At 56.4% G+C, this 24,780-nt stretch overlaps 1 protein-coding gene across 1 annotated transcript in view; it reads right to left on the bottom strand.

The window, feature by feature from the left end:
* CROCC2 (ciliary rootlet coiled-coil, rootletin family member 2) overlaps nt 1-24,780 on the bottom strand; it is a 57,019-nt gene that overhangs the window by 16,787 nt on the left and 15,452 nt on the right. The window contains 16 exon segments of the mRNA XM_036319611.1: nt 290-449; nt 976-1,193; nt 4,199-4,342; nt 7,570-7,683; nt 10,305-10,481; nt 11,120-11,289; nt 11,743-11,870; nt 14,896-15,089; nt 19,603-19,770; nt 20,098-20,244; nt 20,537-20,681; nt 21,141-21,323; nt 22,073-22,272; nt 22,484-22,690; nt 22,968-23,064; nt 24,142-24,369. Coding sequence (XP_036175504.1) covers nt 290-449; nt 976-1,193; nt 4,199-4,342; nt 7,570-7,683; nt 10,305-10,481; nt 11,120-11,289; nt 11,743-11,870; nt 14,896-15,089; nt 19,603-19,770; nt 20,098-20,244; nt 20,537-20,681; nt 21,141-21,323; nt 22,073-22,272; nt 22,484-22,690; nt 22,968-23,064; nt 24,142-24,369 — 2,680 coding nt within the window.

Here is a 24,780-nt window from a genome sequence, read left to right as displayed (position 1 = left end):
CCCCGAGGGTGCCTGTGCTGTGGGGCAGAGCCAAGCTCCCGTCTGCCCTCAGGCTGGATTTCTGACCCTCAGGGCTCATGAGCCTCAGAAGGTTGTTTTAGGCCATTAGGTTTGAGGTTTGTCACCTGAGCCCCATAGGGCAGACCCACCCAGGAACCCTGTGAGTCTGAGCAGGGCCCTTCTGCTGGTGGCTCCAAGGGCACAAGGCACCTGGGTGCCCTGGTGGGAGGGCCCCAAGGTGGGGGAAGAGGGAGGGCGGCGTGTGTGAGGCTCCAGAGAGCTTGGTCACCTGACTGCGGAGCTCCTGGAGCTCCCGGCGGGTGTCTAACTGGGCCTGCTCTGCCTCCTGCAGGCTGGCCCTCAGCTTGCCAGCCTCCTTCTGGGCTGCGGCTCGGGCCTCCTCCAGGACCAGCACCTTTTGCTCCTTTTCTTCCTTGGACCGCTGAAAACTGAGCAGAGCGTCATTGGCTGGGGCTGGGGGAGCCACCTGGGGGCTCTGGCGTCTCCCATGGTTACCGTTCAGGCTGCCCTGCAGGCTGTTCACCTCACTCTATTGAGATATGCCTAAGGCGTCCCAAAGCCCAGCCTCCTTGGGGCTGCCTGTCACCTTTGGGCAGTGGGTTTGAGTGCCCAGCTGTCCTGGCCCCTCTCTATGTCTCCAGCTCCTCTCACCACTACTCCCCTCCCTCCAGCCCCGGCCATTTCCCACTGGCCACTGGGGCCCGTCTTTCCTGCCGGAGGGGAACTCCCTGAGGGCAGGGACGGGTCTGTGTGTCCAGGACTCCCCCTCATGGCCAACAGTCATCATTCTGGATGGGTAGTCGGCATCCTGGATCTGCCGGGTATATCCCCCACCATCATCTGGCCCAGCTTAGTAGGAAACCCCTTTCCTACCACGGCCAGGGGTGGGGGTGGGGGGGTAGAGAGCTTTGGGGCGAGGGGGACTCCCACAGCCAGTCCATGGTGGAGCCGTACCTGGCCTTTTCCTGCTCTGCCTTGCGCACTGCGGCCCGCAGCTCGGCGTTGGAGCGCTGCAGCACGTCCTTCTCGAGGGCCTCGTCCCCCAGTGCACGGTGGGCATCCTCGACCTCCCTGCGCAGCCCCTCGAGGCTGTCCTCACTGCTCTGCAGCTCCCTGCGAAGCACAGCCAGCCCCTCCTGGGCCTCCCCCAGCTGTGCCCACAGCTGCTCGGCCTGGAGAAGGAGCGTGCAGTTCTAGGGGCCATGGGCCAGCCCGGGTGGGGGGTCAGGAGCTATGGGTCCAGCAGGCAGAGCTGCTGCTCTAGGGACAGCCACAGGCAGCACACAGCCTGGGGCTCTGGTCTGCAGTGCTCGTGTCCTGCTGGCCTCCTCTCCCAAGTGCTTGCAGAAGCAGACAGCCTGGTTCTGCCAACCCGTGGTTGCAGGGTGACTCCCCAGGGCCAGTCCCAGAGCCCAGGCAGGTGACACCCTGACTTCTCCTCGTTCTGGTCCTGTCCTGTGCTCCCTCCCTGGACCCCAGGGTTGATGGATACTCCGTGCATGGGACACGGCTCTGCCCACCCATCAGCACTGTCCCCATGGCGTGGCACCCAGGGTCACTGTCTGCCCCGGCATGGGCAGCAGTGTCAATGCCGAGGCTCCTGACCCCTGCGGCTCCGGGCCCCTGTTGGAACCGGAGGCAGTGGGAGGCGGGTCTCTGGTATCCTTGGAATCCTCCGTTGGCACCAGGGCCACTGGGCCAGGCTGTCCAGCTGCTCGGGCAGGGAGTTCTCGCTGTGCTCTGCATGGAGTGCTCCAGTGTGAGCCTCCTAAACTCGAGGTGGGCCGTCGAGGCCCATGGTAGGAGATTCCCACGTCCAGTCCGCACCTCAGGGAGCTGACCCAGGGAGGGGCAGAGGCTGCAGGTGGGACACCCACCACCTGGAACCAGGACCTGTGTTCTCTCCTGCACCAGGCCCTACACCGGGGGCTTCTAGGCAGAGCCTGCTGACACCAAAGTGTGGGTGGGGGTCGGGGCCCTACTCACCTTGGGGCACAAAGGCCCTGGGCTCAGCCCTGCTAGGAGGGTCTGGGGGAGAGTGAGGCCTGGGGAAGGGGCAGCCCAGCCTTCAATGCCCGGGCTGTGGGGTGTGGGGTTCTGCCAGGGCACCTGGTCTTTTGCCTCCTGAGCTGGCTGTGGCCCTAACCAGGACACTCTGCAGAAAGCTCTGTTCCAATTCGCATGTCCCCCAGGAGGAGACAGAGGAAGCTGGCGGGGACATGCCAGGGAGGGGAAGCCGCAGGAACTCTGGGCCATGTCAAGAAGCCCGTTTGCCAAGAGCAAACTCCACTTTGCTGGCTGCTTCTATGGGACACTGTCCAGGCCCCGGCCGGCCTGGCTCCTGCACCGGCCTGCTGTTATTGTTGTTCTGTTTTTGGGAAGGGCCTGAGCCCCCCCTCCGCTCCCCTCCCACCCCCCACATGTGGGAGCCACAAGTTGTGTAGAGCATTTTCCGCTGAGCTCAGCAGAAATCCGCCCAGAAGGTCAAGGACCAGCAAAAGGGCCTATCCATCACAAAAGAAGCTGTTTTCATTTCCCAGGACAAGGAGATGAAAACAAGCAAAACAAATGCAGGGCCCCTCCCCCGCACCTCCACCCACCTCCCTCTGTCTCCCGAGAACAACCATCCCTTTTACAGGAATTTTACAGCCAAATCGCTTAATGTGATTATAATAATTATTTCTTTACTAAAAATTGTATAAACAGCCTCTTTTGAAATCTCCTGCAGGGAGGTGGTCGAGAGCTCTGCAAAGAGGAGGGAGGGGAGTTGAGGGCCCTGGCCTGCATGTGGCATGTTCATTTGTGCACACATGGCAACACACATGTGTGATTGGTGTGCACATGTGTGTGCATGCAGCATGGTGACTGTGTGGTTGTGCAACTGCAAACATGTATCTATGTGTGAGCACACATGGCATTATGTATGAGCATGCAAGTATGTATGGAAGTGCATGTGCTCCTGTTGGATATACTAGTGTGTGTGTACTTCATGGTGTTCACATGTGTTTACATGTGCATTGTGCCCACACATGAGTGCATGTGTGTGCATGCATGTATGCAATGCCACTTTTTGTGTACACGTGTGTGCATGCAGGTATGGGGTGTGCATGCGTGTGAGCCATGCAGTGGGTTCATGTGTGTGCATGTACACACACATGTGTGGACTCGGTCAGGGCTGCCAGAGGCCTGGATGTGCCTTCAGTTTAAGGACTGTGAAAATGTTATGGTTTCCATGGCGACCCTGGCCAGCCTGGCGCCTGTGAGGGCGCTTCCATGCTCCTCTTTCCCCTTCACCCTCCAGGCTCCCTGTCCGTCCCCCCACTCCCTTTCTGGAGGCCCCTCTCCAAGAACCTGAACTTGTACATCTCCCAGCTCCTCCCACTGCTGCCCCCAGTTTTAAAACCTCATTTTGTTTCCCCGTGTGGTCGCTGACCGGCCTGACTTTGAAATCTGTTGAAAGGAGACCTTTCTCTTTGGGGGCCAAAGTAAACAGCCTGTCATGTTAAATCACGCTCTCTTCCTCCGTCCACCCAGCCTTCCCTGGTGCTGGGGGAGGGCGAGCCCCTCCTCCCCCCGCCGAGCCTCCAGGCTAGTGCATGAGCACGGTCAGCGCCGCCTACCAGCCTTGGCACACTGCCCAGGGAGCACGAGCGCTAGAGCCGCTCGTCCCTGCCTGCCGGCCCTACCTGGGCGCCAGCTTACCCTCCCCCAGCCCCAATCCCGTGTCCTCCTGCCCTCCCCTCTCCCAGGCGCCCGAGTGCTGTCAAACCTACCTCAGGAACACCTCCCCAAGCTGCCTGCCTGCCGAGCTCCACCCGGCCTCGCTGGGGCCTTTCCTGCTCACTTTGCCCAAGACTGTCCCCACCCAGGACACCATCACAGGGCTCTGGGGCCATGTCAGGCCCAGGCAGGGCCACCCTGCACCTCTGCTGCCTCTCTGCTCCAGGAGACCCCAGGGTGGCCTCACCCCACCCAGGCTCAGCTCCGTGGGGTCCATGCCTCACGCTGCTCACCGGGGATCTTCCCACAGCGTGTTGGATGGATGGGCCTCTAGGCTAATGGCCCAATCCCCTCTCCCCACCCCTCAGATCACACCTGCCTTCTCTCCCCTCTCCTTGTACTCCCCTCTCTCACCCCTCCTGGCACCTCCCTCTCTCCCCTTGGGGCACCCCCTCACCTCTCTGCCCGCATTGCTCCGCTCTGCCGCCATCTTCCGGAGACTGTGGCTCAAAGCCGAGGTCTCTCTCTGATGGGCCGAGATGGCCTCCTCAAACTGGGCCTGCAGGGCCTTCAGCTCCGCCTCTGTGGCTCTGACTGTGGCCTGGGGGGAGCAGTAAGCCACTGAGGCATCAAGGGGCCGCCCATGGCGGGTGGGGGCCACACGGGCAGCCACACAAAGTCCTGGGACCAGATGGGCAGCTCGCTTCGGCAGCACAAGGCAGGTGGGGACCAGAGCAGGGACTGGGGCTCCACGGGATGGTTCTTGTCCTGGCTACAGCCAGTGCCACCAATGCCAGGTCCAGAGTGGACACAGTGGTGAAGGGTGGGGGCAGAGGCCCCAAGGGGCATCCCTAAGGGAAGGGGCTGACCCATTCCTTGTCCCCTGGGCCTTTCCTCTGGGATCCCCAGGCTGCCAGGGCAGGGCTCTCCAGTGCCGACCTCTTTCCTGCCTAAATCATTGCTATTAGGCCCACTTTGCTGAATAGTGAGTAGCCAGGAATGGCCACTTGGCAAACGAAAAGAGACCCTGCCCTCAGGTGACACTGGACTTGGGCTCCTGCAGCCAGGCGGGGGCTGGCATTTGCACCAGGAGCTGAGCCTCTGCCCTCTTGGGTTTGTGGGGCACAGGAGGAGCACCCCTCAGCCTGTGGCCCTTGGCCTGGGGTGTCCCAGGGAAGGTGCCTCCAGGGTCCCACCATCAGTGTAGGGCAAGAAGGCTGGACCCCCCAGCAGACACGGCAGTGGCTGGAGGAGAGGAGAGCGGCCCTATCCCTGAGTGCAGGTGACCACAGGAACCCCTCCATCAGCCGGAACTTTCAAACAGGCAGGTGGGATTAAGTGACACTCCCAGTCCTCCCAGGGCCGTTCCTGCAGGGACCACAGGCCATGCTCAGGCGGCCAGACATCCGTTCAGAACTCAGCCCGGCCAAATGTGCTTTTCTTAGGCCACAGCACCCAAGATGCTCCTCCCTGGCTCCTCCCTGGGCACTGGGAGGAGGCACCTCCTTGTCCAAGAGCAAGGATGTCACCTGCTCACCTGTGCCCCAGGCCCACCCAGCCCAGCCTCTGTACTGGGACCCAGGGTAGTTTGAGGGTTTCCTTAGCAGGCTTCCTTCTCCCAGGAGGCACAGGAGCCCCTTCGGCTGCCCTGAACCCGTCTCTGGGACACACACTCCATGCCCCACTCCCCCGCTCAGGGCACTGGTGGGCTGGGCTCTATCAGCTCCTGCCTCCTGCTCTTTTTTTGTTATTGTTGTTAATCCTCACCTGAGGATATCTTTTCCCATTGCTAAAAAGAGGGAACAGAAGGGAGGGGGGAGAAGGGGAGAGAGAGAGAGAGAGACTTTCCAATTGGTTATCTCTTGCACGCATCCCTACTGGGGACTGTGAGCTGGGGAACAACCCTGCAACCCAGGTACGTGCCCTTGACCGGGAATTGAACCAGCAACCCCCGATCTGTGGACCGACACTCTACCACTGAGCCAAACCGGCCAGGGCTCGTGCCTTCTGCTCTTGGTGAGGGAGCCTCCTCTGTCTCCATGAGCCCCTCCACCCTCGTTGGGCTTGTTCTTACATCGCCTGCAACTGGTGTTCCTTGGCTGGCCTTTCTCTCTCCCTCCTCTCTCAGTGGGTTTTCATTTTCATTTTCCAAGCTAAGGTGGCAAAAGAACCCTTAATGAGCTCCCTGAAGAACCCGCTGGCTGGCAGGCCATCCAAGGGGACACTCAGCCAGAGTGAGGGAGGCCCCCCTGAGAGCTGGGGGAGTTCCCAGGGTCTGGGCGGGGCGGCTTTCTTAGTTTCCTGCTGCCTGAGAGGGTTTGAAGGAGCATCTGCGGGGGGGGGGGGGGGGGGGGGGCATGGGCAGGAAGGAGGACACAATTCCAGGGCCCCCCACTCCCCTCTTGGCTGTGCACATGGAAGGGCCATCTGCTAGGGGGTGGGACAGAGCCTGACAGGGATCCAGGGAGCAAGGATCTTGGGCAAGGCTCCCCTGAGTGCTGGTGCCTCAGTGCTGGGAGTTCCTCCCCAGCTCTGCTCAGAGTGACTGGGATCTGGGTGCCCGGCAGGCAGGAGGGGACAGAGACACCCTGGCAACCAACTTCTAAGTGCAGCCCCTTGTCCACCGCACAGCCCCCTGCCCCCTGTCCATAGGTCACAGTGAACTTCATGGCTTCCCAGCCAGGCCTTCCCACCCCTGCAGCTCAGGAAGGAAGCTCCGGGCTTGGCAGAGCAGTCCACACTCGTCCACACACTCATTCACGGACTCCTGAATCATTCACTCAAGGCCAGGGAGCATATGACTGTGCCCTTGGGACGAGGACATGCCAGGGACCAGGGTGAACAGGGATCACCGAGGTTAAAAGTGAAAGAGCAGCACTGGACAGGAAAGGTGACCGGGGCTGGAGGGACAAAGGCAGAGCAGAGGGGACAGAGCTGGCCCCGTGAGGCTGTGTGGGTGTGGCTAGAGGTGGGGCTGTGTCCCCCTCTGTCCTGGAGGGTACCTGCAGCCTGTGTCTGCTCAGGGCCAGCCCCCAGGACAGCTGTCTGACCCCAACTGCAGGCAGTGCAGTCCTCCTGTGAGTGGGCTGTTGCCTCCGCATTGCCCACTTCACAAATGGCTGAGGCCACCCTGCCAGCAATGGCAGTGGGTGCCCAGTCCCATTCATGGGGTGAGGACACAGGGCCCCATAATTGCTGCCCCTCCCCTCTCCAGAGTCCTAATTGCTGCTGCCTGGCCTGCCCTAGACATGGGTCCTGAAGAGGAGTCAGGGGCCCAGGCAACCTCAGCTGCAGCCTGCAGCAGTCTCCATGCATTTGTGGGCCTCTGTTCCCTGGTCGAGGGCAGGTAGCTGCCTCCTGGGGTCTCTCCCGGCCCATGGTGGCTGCCTCACTTCAGGCTCTATGGGATTTTCCGTGCGTGTCCTTCCTCTGGTTTGGTTTCTTCTTTGAAAGGGGTCCCTCCAGCGAGTCAGATTTCCTGCAGTTATGTTCAAGTGCCCAGACAGGCAAGGCTGGGGGCCAGTGGATTGGGGGCATAGTCCTGGGTTCTGCCCACTCTGATGCTGGCTCATGTGGAGTCCCTGGTGCCTTCTGTGGGGGCAGGGACTACCTTCCTCAGCCTTTCCTTCCCATCAAGACAATGTTCCCTCCCAGCAAGAAGCCTAGAGATACCCAAGAGAAACTGAGGCTCAGAGGGGGGCTGAGGGGGAGTGTATACCTGGGACGAGGTGGGAAGGGGTGCATCTGGGGCTCTGCCAGCGCCTCCCGGGCACTGCAGGGGCCAGGCCAGTGCCTGGGTTCTGGCTGATGGGGGCACACAGGGCTCACCTCTGCTTGCTCCTGCTGGCCGTGGGCCTCCTGCTGCACCTGCTTCAGCTCCCGAGTGGCCCGGGAGAGCTCCTGCTGCAGCAGGCTCCTTTCTGCTTCTTTCAGAGACAGGGCCTGGTGTGACAGCGGGTTACTGGGTGCTGAAGCCCTTGGTGGGACACAGCATGTTCCTGGTTCCACATCCCTGCTCTGGAGGGGGCAGTACCCCAGAGACAGCGACGTCTGGGGGGTGGGGGGTGGGAGCCTGTTGTCCTATATGACATGGTCCATCCTTCGTGCCTGCACTCAGGCAGTCCCTCCCACCCCACCAGGTGCACCACCTCCCCTCCCTCCCCCCCCCCCCCCGCCCGCCGTGCACCTGTCTAATACCTGCTCCTTCCCAGCACAGCTCAGGGGCTTCACAGAACCCTTCTCCCTGGAGTCCCCCAACCCCTCCAGACACCACTTCCTACAGAGCACAGAGTGGGGACCACTAATGATTCTGAACCTCTGAAAATGCTGTGTCACTAAGGGTGAGGGGTGCAGGTGAGCGCCCCCCACAGGGCTGCAGAAGGTAGAAGGAATTTGTCAATGACCATCAAAGTCACAGGTGCATGGGTCTCTGGAGGCCCAGGCCCACTGGGGCAGGTGGCCTGGAGACCTGCCTGTACATGTGTGGGATGACCTGCTCAGGGTCACTGATTATTGTTCATTATATCATTCATAACAGCAACAAACTGGAAATAAACCAGATGTCTGCCGATGGGGGGGCCAACAAAACAGTCGTGATACAAGCATCTGAGGACCTCACGAGGCTATGAGGAGGATAAGCAAATCCTGAGCATACGATGTGGAAAGACTCCTAACATAGATTGACCTGAAAATGCGTGTACTTGTCGTGTTACAGAGGCGGGATAGCCATGTGTATTTCTATTTGCTCTTCTGTGCACAGCGATCTCTGGGAGGCTCTTTCATAATAAGATTTGGTCTGTTTTTTGTCCTGGGAGGAGCCTCTAAACCCTTGGAATTCACCAAGAGAGGAGCGTCTTTGTTATTCCTGGGCCCTAGGACCGCACCTGATTTACTCTAAGGGGTGACTCATGGCTGCCTGACATAGTTTGGGGAGGGGGTGGCCATGCCCCACCAGTCATGGATTAGAACACTGGGACTGTGAGCCACTGAGATCTCCCAGCCTCGGGGAAGGTGTGGGGACTGAGTTTCATCATGTGGCCAGTGATTCTGTCAATCACACCTATAGGAGGACCCCAGTGAAAACCCTAGACCACCCTGATATGCCAGAGGGTGATGCGCCTGATTCCAGGGGAGAGACCTCATCCCACATGTCTGTTCATTGGAGTGGTCCTGATTTATGTCCTTTAAATAACTCTGTAATCATAAGTGTAGCACTTTCTTGAGTTCTCTAGATGATTCTGGAGAATCATTGAACTCAGGGCTTCTGCACAGTCCTTTGCGCCATCCCCAGACATTCCCCAAATTCCCTTCCCTCCCTACCCAACCACCTCCTGCTCCTCCTTTACAGTCTCACTCTCCCTCCCCCAATGCCACCACAGCTACAAAGCCTTTTCTTCCTCCTCCTCAGGAAGCGGAGGGTGGAACAGCTATGAGCACAGACCCCAGTGTGCTGTGCAAGCTGGGGCAAGGTGGTCACCATGTGTGAACCTTACTTTTCTCACCAATAAAATGGGGCTAATAAGAGCATGTACCTAAGCATGTTGAGAGAAGCAAGTTAAAAATGCATGGAGTCTGACAATAAACCTTGGTGACTCCTGCTACTGGAACCCATCCCCTGTGGTTTGTAATTTGTGCCAACACCTGAGAGTTCTATCACTTTATGTGACAACACATGTGAATACGTTTACTTGTCCTCCCATTCACTGGACAGTGAATACTTCACGGTGTCACAGTAAAATGAAGAGCCTGGACTCAGAAGGTAACTTTTACATGTCCAGTGTCTGAATCTCAATAGCCGGGGGATGGAAGGATAGTCAGAAGAGTAGTTGGATACATGGATGGATGAATGGCTGGCTAATCAGATAGATGGATGTATAGTCGGATGAATGGTGGATATGAATGGACAGCTGAGTGTGTGGACAGAGAGAAGGCTGTTTAAATGAAGAAATAGATGGATGGTCAAGTGAGTGGTTGGATAGGTGGATGGTCAGATGAGTGGATGGATGGATAGTCATGTTGATGGAAGATTGGGTACATGAATAGCTGGATGGATGTTCAAGCAAATTGGTGAATTGATGAACAGTGATGTGTGTGAATAGACAATTGAGTATGTGGAGAGATCGCCATGTACGTGGGTGGACAGCTGGGTGTGTGGATAGAAGAATGGAGTCAGGTGAATGAATGGTTAATGGACAAGAAGTTGAGGGACAGTTGAGTTGCATGGATGTATGGACAGATAGATACATGAGCAGATGGATGAATGGATGGATAGACAGATGAAAGGATGGATAGATGGATAAAGGGATGGGTGGATGGATGGATGGATGGATGGATGGATGGACAGATGGGTGGATGGGTGGATAGATGGGTAGATGGATGGTGGATGGATGGATGGGTGGATAGGTGGGTGGGTGAATGTCTGTCCTCCAGGACTGCTGTGGAAGACCAGCACTACAGTAGCAGTGACCTGGAAAGGCTTCCCCTACACAGCCCTCTTGCTGGGCCAGAGGAGGCGTGGTGAGGTGGAAGTGAGCATATCCACTGCCTCACAGTCCCCCCATTACCTGTTGCATCTCATGTTCTAGTTGGAGGAGGCTCTCATCCCGTTCATGCTTCAGGCTCTGAATTTCCTCCTTCAGAGCCTCCCTCTTGGCTGCACTTTTTGCCACCAGCTCCTTCTCCTGTTCCAACCTGCATGCTGCCATCTTCTTCTCCTCCGTCAGAGACAGACTGAGGGTCTCCTGGGCCAAGACGAAGGGACAGGCTGTGAGGACCATACAGGTTAGGACATGTGAGACCAGCAGTGCCTGTGGTCTGAGTGAGACCTGGTTCATGGGACTCCAGGGCAAGACAGGTCCCCAGGGATTGTCGAGCTGGCTGCAAGCCCCTTGTCTCACACACAGTGTCACTGAAGCAAGAGCTGCAAAGGGGCTCTCTGGGCCTCCACCTCCACCTCCTCTATCTGGCATGAACTAACAGTTCAAAGGCCTTTCCTGAGCCTCCACGGCACACCACGCACCAGTGACATGCATGAGGTGTGCAGGCATGTCAAACAAGGCCTGCAGGAGTCTTGGCCAGTGGGATGGCTCGGATGGGTGATGAAACGCCCTCCAGCTTCGGCCCTCAACCTGCAGCCAGGTCAGTCAATGCCCACAGCTGGCCCCTCCTTCGAAGGAGAGGACCTAGCCACACTGGCTCAGCCCCATGACCTAGCTGCCCACCTTATCTATGAAGGGTCCTCTCTGGCCCCCACCTGAGTGTGGCCTGGCACCTCTGCCTCCTGCCTGGTCTCCTAGGACCCCTCCCCTGAGGGTCTTCCATGACCTGGGACATGTAAATTCCCAGGAGTGGCAGCAACTGGTGGCCTAGGGAAGCAGACCTTCTCCCTCTGGAGCCGTGCGATGTCTTCACAGTGGGCCAGTGCCTGGCTCTCCAGGGCCAGCTGTGCTTCCCGCTCCTGCTGCGCCATCTGCCGCCGTAGCTGCCCAATGTCCCACTCCAGCTTCGTCTCCTGGACCTCCCAGGCGCCTTTCAGTTGCTCCAATTCCACTGCAAAGTGACATATGTATCCAGGATTGGCCACAGGGCCCCATGCCATGGAACACCCTGTGGCCTGTGCAAGCCCCCTGTGGAGTGACAGCCACCTGCTCTGAGGATGCTGCCCAAGCAGGCAGGGACAAAGTCCCACCACAGCATGTATTCTGGCTATGGCCAGGCCTAGGGGCTGGGTGAGCTACACATGGTGAGGTGGGCTGAGCAGGGGTGGGAGCTCAGGGAATGGGGCAGGGGCTGCCACACTGACCCAGGTCTAGACCCTGGGAAGCAGACTGGGCAGGCCACCCCTCACAGATGAACCCATTCAGCTCCAGGAGCTCCAGGCCCGAGTTGGTGCCCTTCCTGGGGGACTAGGCAGTGGGAGCAACACTTTGGGACTGAGCTCTATGGAAGGGGCCCTTCTGGGCCATGTGGGGAGAAGAGAGACAGGCGGGGCTGCTGGAGCACCTTGCAGGGCCTGCCGGGCCTGCCGGGCGCTCTGGGCCTCTCCCTCCAGATGTTCTTGCTGTGCCTGCAGCTGCTCTGCCAGCTGTTGAGCCTCAAAGAGGCTGCTCTCCAGCACATCCCGCTCGGCCCTGTGGAGAACCATCAAACAGCGGGCCAGTCACCAAGCGATCCCATTTGCTGCTGGCAGGACAGAGCTTGCCAAAGCCAGGCTGGTAAGTCAGAGAATAAACAGAGGACATTTCTTTCATCTTAAATCTGTAAAAACAAATTGATTCCACACAAAAAACGTTTCAGGTGGATTAAAAGCTAAATGAAAAAAACCCCCACAAAAATATAAAAACAAACAAACAAACAGAAACAACAACAATAATAACTAAAGCATTTAGAACTGTAAAGGTAGTAGAAAAAATACAGAAGGGTATTTTATAATCTTCTTAAGAAAGACACAAACAACAGAAGATAAAAATAAAGAAGCTGATAGGTCTGAATATACTTAAAGATAGGGAGGGAGAGCTTTCATGCAGAAAAGATTCCACAAACCAACTTAAAAGACAAGGAACAGACTTGAAGAAAAAAAAATCTGCACTAAATATACACAGGGTCCATATCCATCATATACAAAAAGCTCCTACTAATCAATGACAGAAAATCAGCTGACTCCACAGAAAAATGAGAAAAATGACTGTTATTCACAAAAAAATCCACAGATGGTTAATAAACATATGAAACTTGCTAACCTTATTCGGTACTCAAGGAAATTAAAACCACAACCAGGCACTCGATTACCAAAAGACTGAAGCAATGATAATACCCAGTGCTGGTTAGGGTGCCTGACCTCTAGCAGCAACCCCACCTTCGGGTGTTAGCACCTTAGAAACACACTGGACCAACAACGCTGCACAGGGTGCTCACTGTGGCTGGAGAGCTGCACTAGTCTTCAGAGCTGGCGGATGGCAGAGTGTTGTGGAAATGATGGCACATTGTCAGTCGTAAGGAGGATGAGGAAACTCTTTCACCTAAAGAGTTGCTCTGAGAAGCAGAACCTCACACGTGTGGCTCCATTATAGGAGAAGCTGCCTCGCGCCTCTGCACCCATGCGAACGCTCAGAAGGACCTGGGACGAGCACAGCCCTGACAGCAGCCCCCATTTCTGGGGAGGTGGCTTGAACACAGCCAACCCATTAGCATCAACCAGCCAGTGAGCATGTTTTAAGTGTTGCTCTGCTCTGCTGTGCTGGGTGACGTACACATGGGCACCCACAGACACTGAACACAAATCCCACATGAGCACACAAATTGCCAATGCGCAGCCCCACGATAGCCCATGAGCCAGGGCGGGCCGTGGGCCTTGGGCAGCCTCTCTAGGTTCCCCCTGCACACCGCTACCACCACTATTGGGGGTTGGGCACTTTCACACCTTCCAGGGGCCCGATACCTGCACAGCTCAGAAATTTTGCTTCTCTGAGACCCTGGTTCCCCCTCCAGTCCCTACCTGGTCAGCACCCACATGTTCCCCACTCTCTCTACCTAGACTGCTTTCCCTACCCAGAACATTCCTCCTCCCAGAGGCCCTCCAGGTCTCCTCTGCTGCTCAGAATCTGCACCTGGAGGCAGGAATCTAAGGGCATGTCTAGTCTTTCCCTCCACAGGAGCCCACAGGCAGCTCAGCCTCCTGAGGCCAGCCAGGGTGAGCGTGGGGTATGCAGGCAGGGAACCTAGTCCATCTCCCAGACTGAACAGCATGCTGGCACCCTGTGAACTGAGGGCGTGTCCCCAGGGCCTGGGGTCCTCCCACATCAAGCTGACCATGGAGGTTTCACCAGGAGACCTGGAGCAGGACCGCTCACACTGAGCGGTCATCAATACGGTCTGGGAACTCATGAAAACTGAGGCGGCCAGAGATTCCCACCCCAGCGAAATAAACACACACCGCTTGTGCCAGGCAGACATGGTTTCGGGACAAGTCCCGAGCAGCCCTGTCATCAGCAGCTCAGATGGGTCATCCTGAAATGCTGTTTGGTGGGTATGTGACTGTGCAGGGGTCCTGGGCCCAGGAGTCAGGCTTGAGTTGGTGCAGGATCCCAGGTTCCCGAAACCACTGACCAGGGCCCATGATCCAGGGCCCATGATCCAGCAGCACATGCTGGTGGGAGGAAAAGGGCCTCCAACCACACTGCCCTCTGAGCACTGCGGGCCTAGGAGGCGGTGGGCAGGGTCCTGTGACCCTCTGCTTCTGACAACCCACCCCAGCCTTAGTCAAGTTTCATCAATTTCCACCAAGCTTTCATTTATCAATTTCCAAAAGCTTTCATTTTGAGGAGAGGATTGTCTGAGAAGATGTACAAGGACCCCCAGATTCTGGCATTCCAGGAGGAAATCTTTTCTAGAAAAGTACTCGGATATTCCTGAGAAGGGCCCAAAAGGTCCAGAGGCTATGGGACCAGGTCAGCTCACGAGGCACAGCCTGCAGGGCACCCCTGGTGTTGCCTAAAGTGCCCATTCCATGTCTTCTGGAAGTGGCCCCATGGTCACTGAGCTCACTGTGGCCCCACTCTCTGCTTGGTGGTTCCCTGGGGCTGACACCCCCTCCCCCCCACTCCAGGGATGAGCATATGACCCGGCCAGCCAATCTGAGCCCTGTGACTCACTGAATTGGTTCAGGGACATGAAGTAGCTCAGGATGGTTAATGGCAGCAACTCTTGGGCCTTGTGGGGAGAAGGGCACTCTGTGTCTGCTAGAGAAGGAAGCCTGGAGGAGCCACTGACCATCTTGCCACCTCTCACCCTGAGCCCTTGAACCAGACCTCCTCAGGATTGAGCAGCACTGAGGGGGGAGAGGCAGGGTCCTACGGGCACTGTGGGAGTACCTGGATCCAGCCTTGCCTGAAGCCATGTATACCTTAAACGTCTCAGATCCACGAGTAAGACATTCCATGTTGTCATTCTGCAACTTGCCACCTGGCCGGTGCAGCCACCTCTCACAGAAAGGCCACCCCAGGACTCTCACTGGGTCCACCTCACTCACAGTCTCTCTCCCATGTAAACATACCCTCCCTGGCCTACCATTGCTAGGTGAATGCCTGCCCCCTGCCACACTGCAGCCTCCCTGAGGCAAGGCCAGGCACACACACCCTGTCCATAGCCCCTGGGTACCTGAGATCAGCTGCCTCCTCAGCCGTGAGCCGGCCCTGCCTCTCCAGGGCCTCCTGCTTGGCCAGCAGCTGAGCTCGCTCCTCCAACAAAGCCTCCTTCTCCTGAAGGGCTGTCCGGAGAGTGTCCATCTGCGCCTCCTGGTCCCTCAGGCTCTGGGCCAGCTGATCCTCCAGGGCCTGTTTCTTGCATGTGACCTAGAGGAGGGGGAAGGGGAGAGTCCAGCAGAGAAAGAGCGAGTGGGAGGGTGAGCGGGGCCTCTTCAGGGAAAAGCAGGACTTCAGAAGAAGTGGTGTCATGCAGAATGGAATGAAGAAAAGGTAGAGGAGAGTGAATATGAGACACATGGGACCTCAGAGTGCTCACGGGCTAACGCAGCAGAGGCTCCACTCCTGTGACCATGATGGAGGAGTTACTGAACTGAGCATGCCCAGCTTCCAGTCTACATGGTAATCTTGGTTAGACCACAAGTGTCCAGGGGGCAGGAAAAATTGCACAGAAATGGCAGTAGAAGGTGACAGAGGACCAGGTTGCTACAGACTAACACTTCCACCAACAACATCACAAAAATCTAGATAAAATACATCATGGAATCTGAGTAAGGCCTGGGGAGCTGCCAGGCCAGCTGGGATGGAAGGATCTGAGATCTTGGAGAGAAGGGATTGAGCCCACCATTAGCTATCTTGTCCCTCTTCAGAGAATGTGCTGATTTAAAAGTTTAGGCTGAGAAATTGGGAAGTCAAGGACAGCTTCTGGCAATATTATGATCTTAGGGGGCCAAAAACTTAAATTCAGAGCCTTTGAAGCAGAAGGATCCTGATAAACACCCCAGGTTTCTAGTTGTATGCACAGAAGGGCTTCACCCTAGTAATAGAGGTGGATCAGAACAGACCATCCCTCAATCATGGATTATGGTGATTATCTACCCTCACTACCTACTAGAATCAAAAGTAAATCCTCTCTGGAAGAATAGCATCATCAAATTATTTCTATAGTTTTAAAATATGGTAATTGACACTTGATCAACATTACCAGGAATATCAGAAGATAAGATCACATGGCAAAAACCATGTGTAAGAACATCAAATAAACACAGATACCTCCCTGTCTCTTTAAACTTTAAAATAGCTGTGATTAAATGTTCAAGAATGTGAATGGCAAGATGTAGAATTTTACCATAGAACTAGAAACAAAATATAAGCAACATAATTTTAAAATACAATAAGCAAAATTAATAAATATAAGGTTTCAATGACAGATTAGACAGAGGTCTAATAATCTGGAAGAGAGACAAAAGAATGTATTCAGACTGAATTATGAAAAGAAAAAATGATGGAAAATACAGAAAAAAGTGTAACAGACACGCAGGGCAAGGCCTAACATATGTATAATTGAAGTTGCAGAGGGAGAGGAGAGAGAATATTTGAACAGATACCAGACAGAAATTTGGCAAATCTAATAAAATGCATCAAGCCACAGATTTAAAATGAGCCATAACACCCTAAAAAGATAAAGACAATGAAAATGTCACATAGATATATCTTAGTTCTAAGTTTCCAAATACCAAAATAAAGGAAAATATCTTTAAAATCAGAGGGGCAAACCCCCCTCCCCTGAGACATTACATTTAAACGAGCAACAATAAGTCTGACATTTGACTTCCAAATAGCAACAATGACAGTCAGAGAATGGTGGAATCTATATATATAAAACCTGAATATGCAAATAGACCGAACAGTGGAACAACTGAACAACCAGTCGCTATGACGAGCACTGACCACCAGGGGGTGCGTGTGGAACATGGTGGGCGTTGGCCATGGCGGGATGGTGGAGCAGGTGAGTGGGACCCCGGTCACTGATTTGGGGCAAGCCTATAGTGGTTACTGAAAATTCTTTGCTCCCGCACACATGATCCCGCCAGGTGCTCACACCTGCTGCTGGTGCCCAGCGTCGGTCCCAATCACTCACTCAATTGCTCAGCATCGTCAGCGGGTAGGAGTTGTGGTTGCCAGCCCCAATCATCCCTGAGGGCTTCTCCACCTCCCCCTGCTCCTGAGGGGTGATCGGGCTGCCACTCGCACCCGCTGACCGCACCCACTGACAGCACCGGCCCTGCGCTCTCACCCGCTGTTGCGAGGGGGCCAGCACCATCAGAGTGTGGGAGTGGTGGCAGCAGAAGCAGGGCTGCCGGCAGACAGAGGACTGGAGGCCATGGTGGGAGGGGCTGGGTGGGGGTGTGGAGGATGGGCCAAGACCCACCCCTGTGCCCACTGCAGCCTTATGTCCCACAGTTCCTTTCAAGTTCCCCTGGGCCCCTAGTGAAACTATAAAAATGCTGAAAGAAAATAATGGCTATCCTAATATTCTATACCCAGCAAAAATATTCTTCAAACATAAAGACCAGAAATTTCTGCTTCTGACAATGGTGAAGTAGATTGTTGGAGGCCAACCCTCCCACCTAGAATGGCTAGAAAAGCTGCACCCTATATCTCCAACATATCTGTGTGATGGCCAGAAAGATACCAAGGCAGCCACGGCCCAAAGGGGCCTGATTACTGAGAGACATGTATTCAAATTAGCCTGACATTCTACCCAGATTTCTCTTGGAAGTATCTGCTAGCACATAGGTGGTACAGTGCCCACGGCCTCAGGAGCCAAGGACAAACACAACATGGGCAGGAGAGACAGCCACAGACTGAAGAGGAACTCTGAGTAGCCCTATACCTGTTAAAGAAACTGAATTTATTATCAAAACGTTTCTCACAAAGGAAACTGCAGATTCAAATAACTTCACTAGTGAAGCCTACCAACATTTAGAAAAAAATAACACCAATTTTTAAAACACTTCCCAAGAAACAGAGGAGGAGGAAATATTTTCCAACTTACTTTATGAGGCCCTGATTCCAAATCTGACAAAAACATTATGAGAGGAGAAAATTACAGACCAACATTCCTCATGAATAAACATGCAAAAGTCTTTCACAAGATATTATGAAATTTAATTGAAAGATATATAAAATATCTGTTAACTTATGACCAAGTAGGGTTTATCTCAGGTAGACAAGGTTGGTTTAACATTAAAAAATTAACCAATATAATTCATCACATTAACAGAGTGAGAATAATGACATGATCATCTTACTAGATACAGAAAAAATGTTAACAGAATGCAAAGGCTCCGGATTTAAGCAAAAGGGAACATTGTCAATCTGATAAGAGACATTTATAAAATGCCTACAGATAATATCATTCTTGAGGGTGAAATATTGAATTTTTTCCTAGTATTGTCATTGGTGGAAGGAAGGCCACTCACCACTTCTTACTGACTTTGTTCTGTTGGCCTTTAGTCAGTGCACAGAGAGAAGAAGAAATACAAGCACTGAAGCCATAAAAAAAGTGAAGTCTGTTATTCCCAGATAACATGAAAATGTGCTCAACATCTCCTGTTATCAAGAGATGTAAACTAAACCACAATGATCTATAACTCCACACACATGGGAGAGCTAAAAAGTAAAAATGGGTGATACCAAGTGCTGACAAGGCCAAGGAGCAAAGGGAAGTCTCCCCGCTGTTGGCGGTAGAGTAAAACGACAGGCCCACTTTGGAAAACTGCTTGGCAGTTTCTTATAAAGTTCAGCACACACCTATCCAATGACTCCACAACTTCACTCCTATATATTTACTCAAGAGAAATGAGAATATATACACAAGTGTTCATACAAGTCTTGTCCATTATCGCCCCAAACCCAAATGCCCCGCCACAGGTGAATAGGTATGGAAATGTCGTTTATTTGTACAGTGGAATATTACTACGTAGTGAAAAGGAACACGCCCTTGATTCACCTGACATTATGGATGGCTCTCAAAGCCCTGTTGACATAGAGAAGCTGGGCACAAAAGCATTTGTACTGTGACTCCATTTACAAAAAGCTCTAAAACAGGCGACGCCAGTCTTGGTGGTACGTGGCAGAGCAGAGGCTGCCAGGGGTGGGGTGCCTGGAGGAGCATGAGGAAATGGGCTGGGCTGGTGGAGCAGATCTACGTCTTGGTCTCAGTGGTGGCTACACAGGTGCATGGAGCTGTCAAACCTCACTGAACTGTACACTGGCATATTGGATGTAACCGTGTAATTAAATACAGAGGAAACCAATGACTGAAAAAGGGACACGACAGAGTCTCAGAAGCCAAAAGAGGCTGCGCTGAGTCCCAAAGGTAGGTGACAGGGGCCATGGAGTCTGAATGCCACTGGGGGCCCAGAAAATAGCAAAGTTGCTTCAGTGTAACTACCCCCTGAGTGTGGCCTCCTCCTTAACACAAGATTTATGTCAATAGAAGACCTGGGAATCAGTGACCGAGTGAATAAGTGAGTCCAGCCGCGGACGAAAGGCAACAACATACAGGAAAAAGCAGTGAAGCCTTTGAGCCCTGAGTGTGCGGAATCACTGGGCCTCTGACCCCTAATGAGGGGCGGAACTCAGCCCCCGGGATTGGTGGCAGGTATGATGTAAAGGTTCTTCTTTGTATACCCACCCCCTGTCCTCTCCCTGCCTTTGAATGCAGCCAAGTCAGTCAGCACTGCAGTCAGAATGCGCCGGTGCTGACAGCCTGAGCCAGTGCGATGTGGTGAGGTGACCTGTGACCCGTCCACACCACAGAAAGGGTGGCCCTGCAGGGTGGGGCCAGAGCCAGGAGCCCCTGCAGACCTCTCACCTGGCCCACCTGCTCCTGCAATTGGGCTCTCTCACGCTGGAGCCGGTCTGCCTGCCCCTCCAGCTGCTCCAGCTGCTGCTCTGCCAATGCCAACCGCTCCCTGGCGTCTGCCCGCTCCTGCCTCAGCACTTGCTCCTGCTCCCTCAGCCGGTCCCCCTCCTGTTGCAGCTGCCGGGGAGGGGGGAGGGAGGGGTGTTGGGGGAGTCAGCATCCAGGCCATGCCCCACACACCTGTGCCTCCATGGGCTGACCATCTCTCCCTGGACTGCCTTGGTGTGCGTGGCCTTCCCTCCACAGGCCCACTGTCCAGGCCCACTGTCCCTATGTGGGCCTCTTCTCTACACACCTGTGCTCAGTCCAGGAATGGAAGAGGTGGGGGGAGATGGGTGCAGGGAGGATTTTAGGCTCAGAGATCAGAGCTGGGACCGAGTCTCATGGCCACCCCGGGGAATGTGAGGCTCAGGGGAAGGGCTGCTCACATGGCCCTCGTCTCACCTGCAGGACCTGGTGGGTCAGGCTGCCTTTGTCCTTCGCCAGGCCCTCCATCAGGGTGGCCATCTTGGCCAGGGAGTCCCTTTGCTGCACCCCCTCTGACTTCAGCCGGCTCACAAGCAATTCCAGGTCAGCATTGCTGGACTCAGCCTAGGGTTGTGGGGGGGGGGGGGGTAGGGAGGGCAGTGGTCACCCTGAGGGGGGATGCCAAGGAGGGACTTTCAGATTCACAGGAGGAACTTTCTCCCCGGCAGAGCTGTTGGTGCCAGGGAAGGAGGGAGCCCCTCATCATGGAGGTGTGCACGCTGGAGGTCTGGGTAGGATGGGTGTGGGGAGGGAATCCCACAGTGAGGAGGCCTCCAGGGTAAACGGCAGCCCCTGAGCACTGGAGCTGCGGCCAGGGGAAGTGAAGGGTGGCCTGGAGGGAGAGACAGAGGCATACCCGAGCCAGGGTGCCATGCAGGGCCTCCCTCTCACTCTCCAGAACGTCCCTCTGTAGCCGGGCTGCATTCAGTGCCTCCCGGGCCGACACCAGCTCCTTCTTGAGCCCTGAGACCTTCTCCTCCAGCTGCTCCAGGCGTCCTTGGCTAAGGTCCCCAAATCAGAGGTAGAGGGTGTGAGGCTGGCTCAAGGCAAGACAGGCCACCTCACAGGACCTAGCAGGCAGGGTGGCCGCCTGCAACTTCCTCCAAGCCCAGGGACCCCCAGAGGAGCCCAGGTCACTCTGGAGGCCTGAACTTGGTGAGTCCACAGGGTGGCATCCGAACCAGGACCCTGTTTCCCGGCTGGGGGTGGGGTTCTGTCCATGCCTCAGTGGACTCACCTGGGTGTACACATGCTGGGGGCACCCCCTCTCCTGGGCCCGAGGTGGTGGATTTGCTGGGGCAGGCACTGGGTGGATGTTGGGCGGGTGTTGGGGCGATGGCTCAACCTACAGGAAGCCTGGAGAGCCTGTCACCCCCACTGTCTCGGTGGGTGCCCCCACTCCCGGAAACAAGGTTGCTAAGGAAGCGGTCCCCTTAGTGGATGAGGACGCTGAGGCCCACCTGGTCTGCAGCTCCCTGCGGCTCCGCTCGCCCTGCTGCTCCAGCACCTCCTTCTGCTGTGTCCAGAGCAGGAGGCTTCTCTGCAGCTCAGCGTTCTCGGCCTCCCGCTTCTGCTTGTCCATGTCCCAAACATCCATCTTGCCCCTTAGCTCCTCCACCTCCAACTCCAGGGCCTTCTTCTCTCTGGGAGCAGGGGAGGCCAAGGTTGGGGCAGCTTTGGAGGAGGGGAGCCTGGAGACCCACACAGGGTACATTCCAGCCTCAGCCCACTGCCAGGAGGATGTGCAGGGCAGGGTGGGCGCCAGGCATGAGGGCTCCTGGGGGCAGGAGCTCAGGGAAGTGTGGGGAGGGACAAGGAAGATCCAATAACCTCCAGCCCCAGGACAGCCTGCAAGGTGGGGTGGCCAGCAGCTTGTCCCCTCCTGGTGGCCCTTGGGAGTCCTTAAAACGCAAAGGCTCCTGGTGCAGCCCTGTGCTCAGCCCTCTGCCACCCGCAGGCCCGGCTCCACCGGTCCTTGCAGAACTCGCTGGAGGGAAGAGACATCTCTCCACCTGCACCTTCCCAGCTCCACATCTGCTTGTACTGCTCACCTGTCCTGACGGCCCCGGGCCCTCCAGATCCAGCTCCCTGTGTGAGGCTGTGCTCAACGCTGACCCACTCAGAGTCCTTGCCGCATGTCACCTTTCCGCCAGGGACCTGAACCTCAGCTGCACCCCCAGGCCCTGGCCCCTGAGGCCTCCATTTCCCAAATGCCCTTTAAATCTGGCCATGTTCTCTCCATGCTGAGGGGCCCACCTGTCCTCAGGAATCATGGCCGACTCCCTCCTATGTGGAAGGTTTGTGGGGGAAGCGTCCCCAAGCTGGGACGGCCCGCTCTGTCCAACCTGGACCCAGACAGCTCATCGCCCTGCCCAGCCCTCAGGTCAGCCACCTTCCCAGGAGCTCGCTGGCTGCCCTGCAGTGCTGTGCCTTCTGGCTCTGTGCCTCCAGCCTGTCCAGGAGGTCCCCGTGCTCCTGCTCTCGCTCCTGCAGGAGCCTCCGGGAGGCTCGCAGCTCCCGCTGCCTCTCTGACAGCTGCTCCCGGAGCCTGGCCGCCACCACCTGGGAGGACTTCAGCTGTAGACGCAGCTCCTGCTCGGGGTGGGGTGGGGGGGAGGTAGCATGAGCTCCCTCCGGCCTGGGCAGGCCTTTGACCACAGACCCCCCCAGAAAGGATGCACCTAGGGCAGAGCCCCCTCCCTGGGGCTGTGGGTCTCAGGGGCAGGTCCTATAGGAACACCTGCCAGCCCCATGGGTTTCACATCCCCGTGGGGCCCAGGGTACAGCTCTGGTGGCTGCCCACCTGTTCCTGCTGCCTCCTCCTCTCAATAGCTGCCTGCACAGCCCGCAGCGCAGGGTCTGGGCTGGCCCGGGAGTGGGCCCGTGGTGGAGATGCACCCCAGTGAAGGGACGAGGTGCGTGGAGGGCTCCTCAGTGGACTCTGTGCCTTCTCCCTGTCAGTGCTGCTGCTCTGTGCCAGCTCTGGGCACCTCGAGTCTGCCTGGGCCACCTTCACAGTGTGGGGAGAGCGCTCAGGGTCATGTCCAGTGGGGACCTCCCAGATTATCCCACACATCAGCTGGACCCCCTGAGACCCAAGATGGCCTGCACCTCTGTGATGATGTTCAAAACACGCCGTAGGGACTTCACTTCCTCCTTCAGGTTGTCTGCCGCCAGCTGGCCTCCACTGCGCCAGGACTCCTGTGCCCAGGCAGACCCCTTAGCAGGGCGGCAGACGCTCTGGCCCCAGAGCCCCCACACCCCACCACGTCCCCACCCCCACGCACTAGTCTCTGGACATCCATTCTGAGGGAAGAAATGGTTCTTTCCTTCTCCGAGTTTTGCTCTGTGAGCCTCTCCACCAGCAATTTCTGCTCGGAGAGTCTGCAGAAAAGTTGGGGGCGGGGGGCAGGGTGGTCAGCACAGAGCCCAGAGCCCAGGTCACCGGTGGGCCCTGAAGACTGCCTGGCTGAATCAGACTCCTCCTGTGGTGTGGCCAGGCCTCAGGCATTGGCCACATCTGTCTGAGTGGACCTCAGTCCTGGTCTGGTCAGACACCTCTCTCCTACTTTAGAACCTTCAATGGCTCCCACTGTCTTGAGAGTAAAGCACAAACCCCAAAGTCAGGATCCAAGGGCCCAGGCTGACCCTGACTCAGACCCTGTCCTGCCCTTGGGGCCAGCAGATGCAGTGCTCATCTGGGGCCTTTGCCCGCCACTGCTCTGCCTGGACTACCTCTGCCACCACAAGTCTAACAGTGAGTGAAGATGTTATTGTCCCTTCCCAGGACCCACCTTCTTCTCCTGACTCTCCATGGCACCTGGATCTCCTTTCCCATGACCCCAGAGTACTCTTCTCTGAGTACGGGGCCCTGAGTGCTGCCCTGCAGGATGTACGGGACTCCCCGCACCCCATGAACTCCTGCTCCCTTGAGGGCAGGGCAGGCCCCATCCTGTCAGCTGGCAGGGTGTCTGTGGCCATGTGAGCCCCAGGCACCCAGATTCTGTGGAATTGTGCCCTGTGGCCTTCCGTGGGGAGCTATTTCCCTGTTTTCTGCTGAAGGAAACATACTTCAAGCCCCCGATGCGGGTTCTGTGTGCAGAACATCCCATGCTTCCTCTGAGGCTCATGGACCCCAGATGGGCCCGGCCCACTGCCTGCTCTGCTTCTCAAACAGTTGACCCCAAAGCAAGTGCCTGCTCCTGAAGGATGTGCCTTTAGCCCCAAGGACAGTCCATGTGTATCCAATGCAGTGTCCACGGAGACCCTCCAAGTTGGGCAGCTCTAACTGGCCTGCAGGGCTGGAAGGAGTTTGGGCTTGCCTACCCGCGGGAATGTCATGTGGCAGCTGGAATAACAACTGCCTATCACTTGGATCCCTGGCTGCAGGGCAGATAGGAAGGGGGCGCAGGGTGCCCCCACCCTGACCTCCACTGTGCGATAGCCCTCTCAGGCACCCACCTGGCCTGCAGTGCCACCTTCTCCGTGTCCCAGCGGCCCTGCAGCTGCAGCATCTCCCGCACCTTGTCCCGCAGCTGCTGCTCCAGCCAAGAACCCTGCAAGGCCTGCCTCTCCAGGGCACCTGCCGAGCTGCTGGCCGACAGCTGCAGGTTGGAGTTGAGGTTCAGGCAGGCCGTGTGCAGGCGCCGGGCTGTCCTGGCTGCCTCTGCTTGCATGTCAGTGAGACTCCTAGGGACAAGGCAGCACCCCCAGCTGAACCTCAGGGCCAGCTGTGGGCTCAGGGCCCTGAAGGTGTCCCACTGGCTAGGAGGGGCAGGGTATGGTCACATGGGTCCTGCTTTCTGCCCTCAGCAGACCCCCTTACCCTCCCCCGCCCCCATTCTCAGGAGAGGCCCATACTGTGTGTTACCAACGGTCCCCATGTCACAGCCAGAGAGGTCCCCCTGTCACAGCAAGGGCTCAGCAAGGCCACAGAGGACATGGACTCTCTGAGCCCTGTTTCCTTGTGTGCAGACGAGGGGTGACAGGTCCCTCAATAATCCAGGGCAGACCCAAGAGGTGCCTGGCAGGGACTAGAGGAACTGGAAATTGTACCGTGTAGCTCCTCCCCTTCCGTCACCTCTGCCCTGCACCCCCTCC

Source organism: Myotis myotis, unplaced genomic scaffold (assembly GCF_014108235.1).
Source record: "Myotis myotis isolate mMyoMyo1 unplaced genomic scaffold, mMyoMyo1.p scaffold_m19_p_8, whole genome shotgun sequence".
NCBI classification, from domain to species: domain Eukaryota; kingdom Metazoa; phylum Chordata; class Mammalia; order Chiroptera; family Vespertilionidae; genus Myotis; species Myotis myotis.
This window is presented reverse-complemented; position numbering and strand designations above follow the sequence as displayed.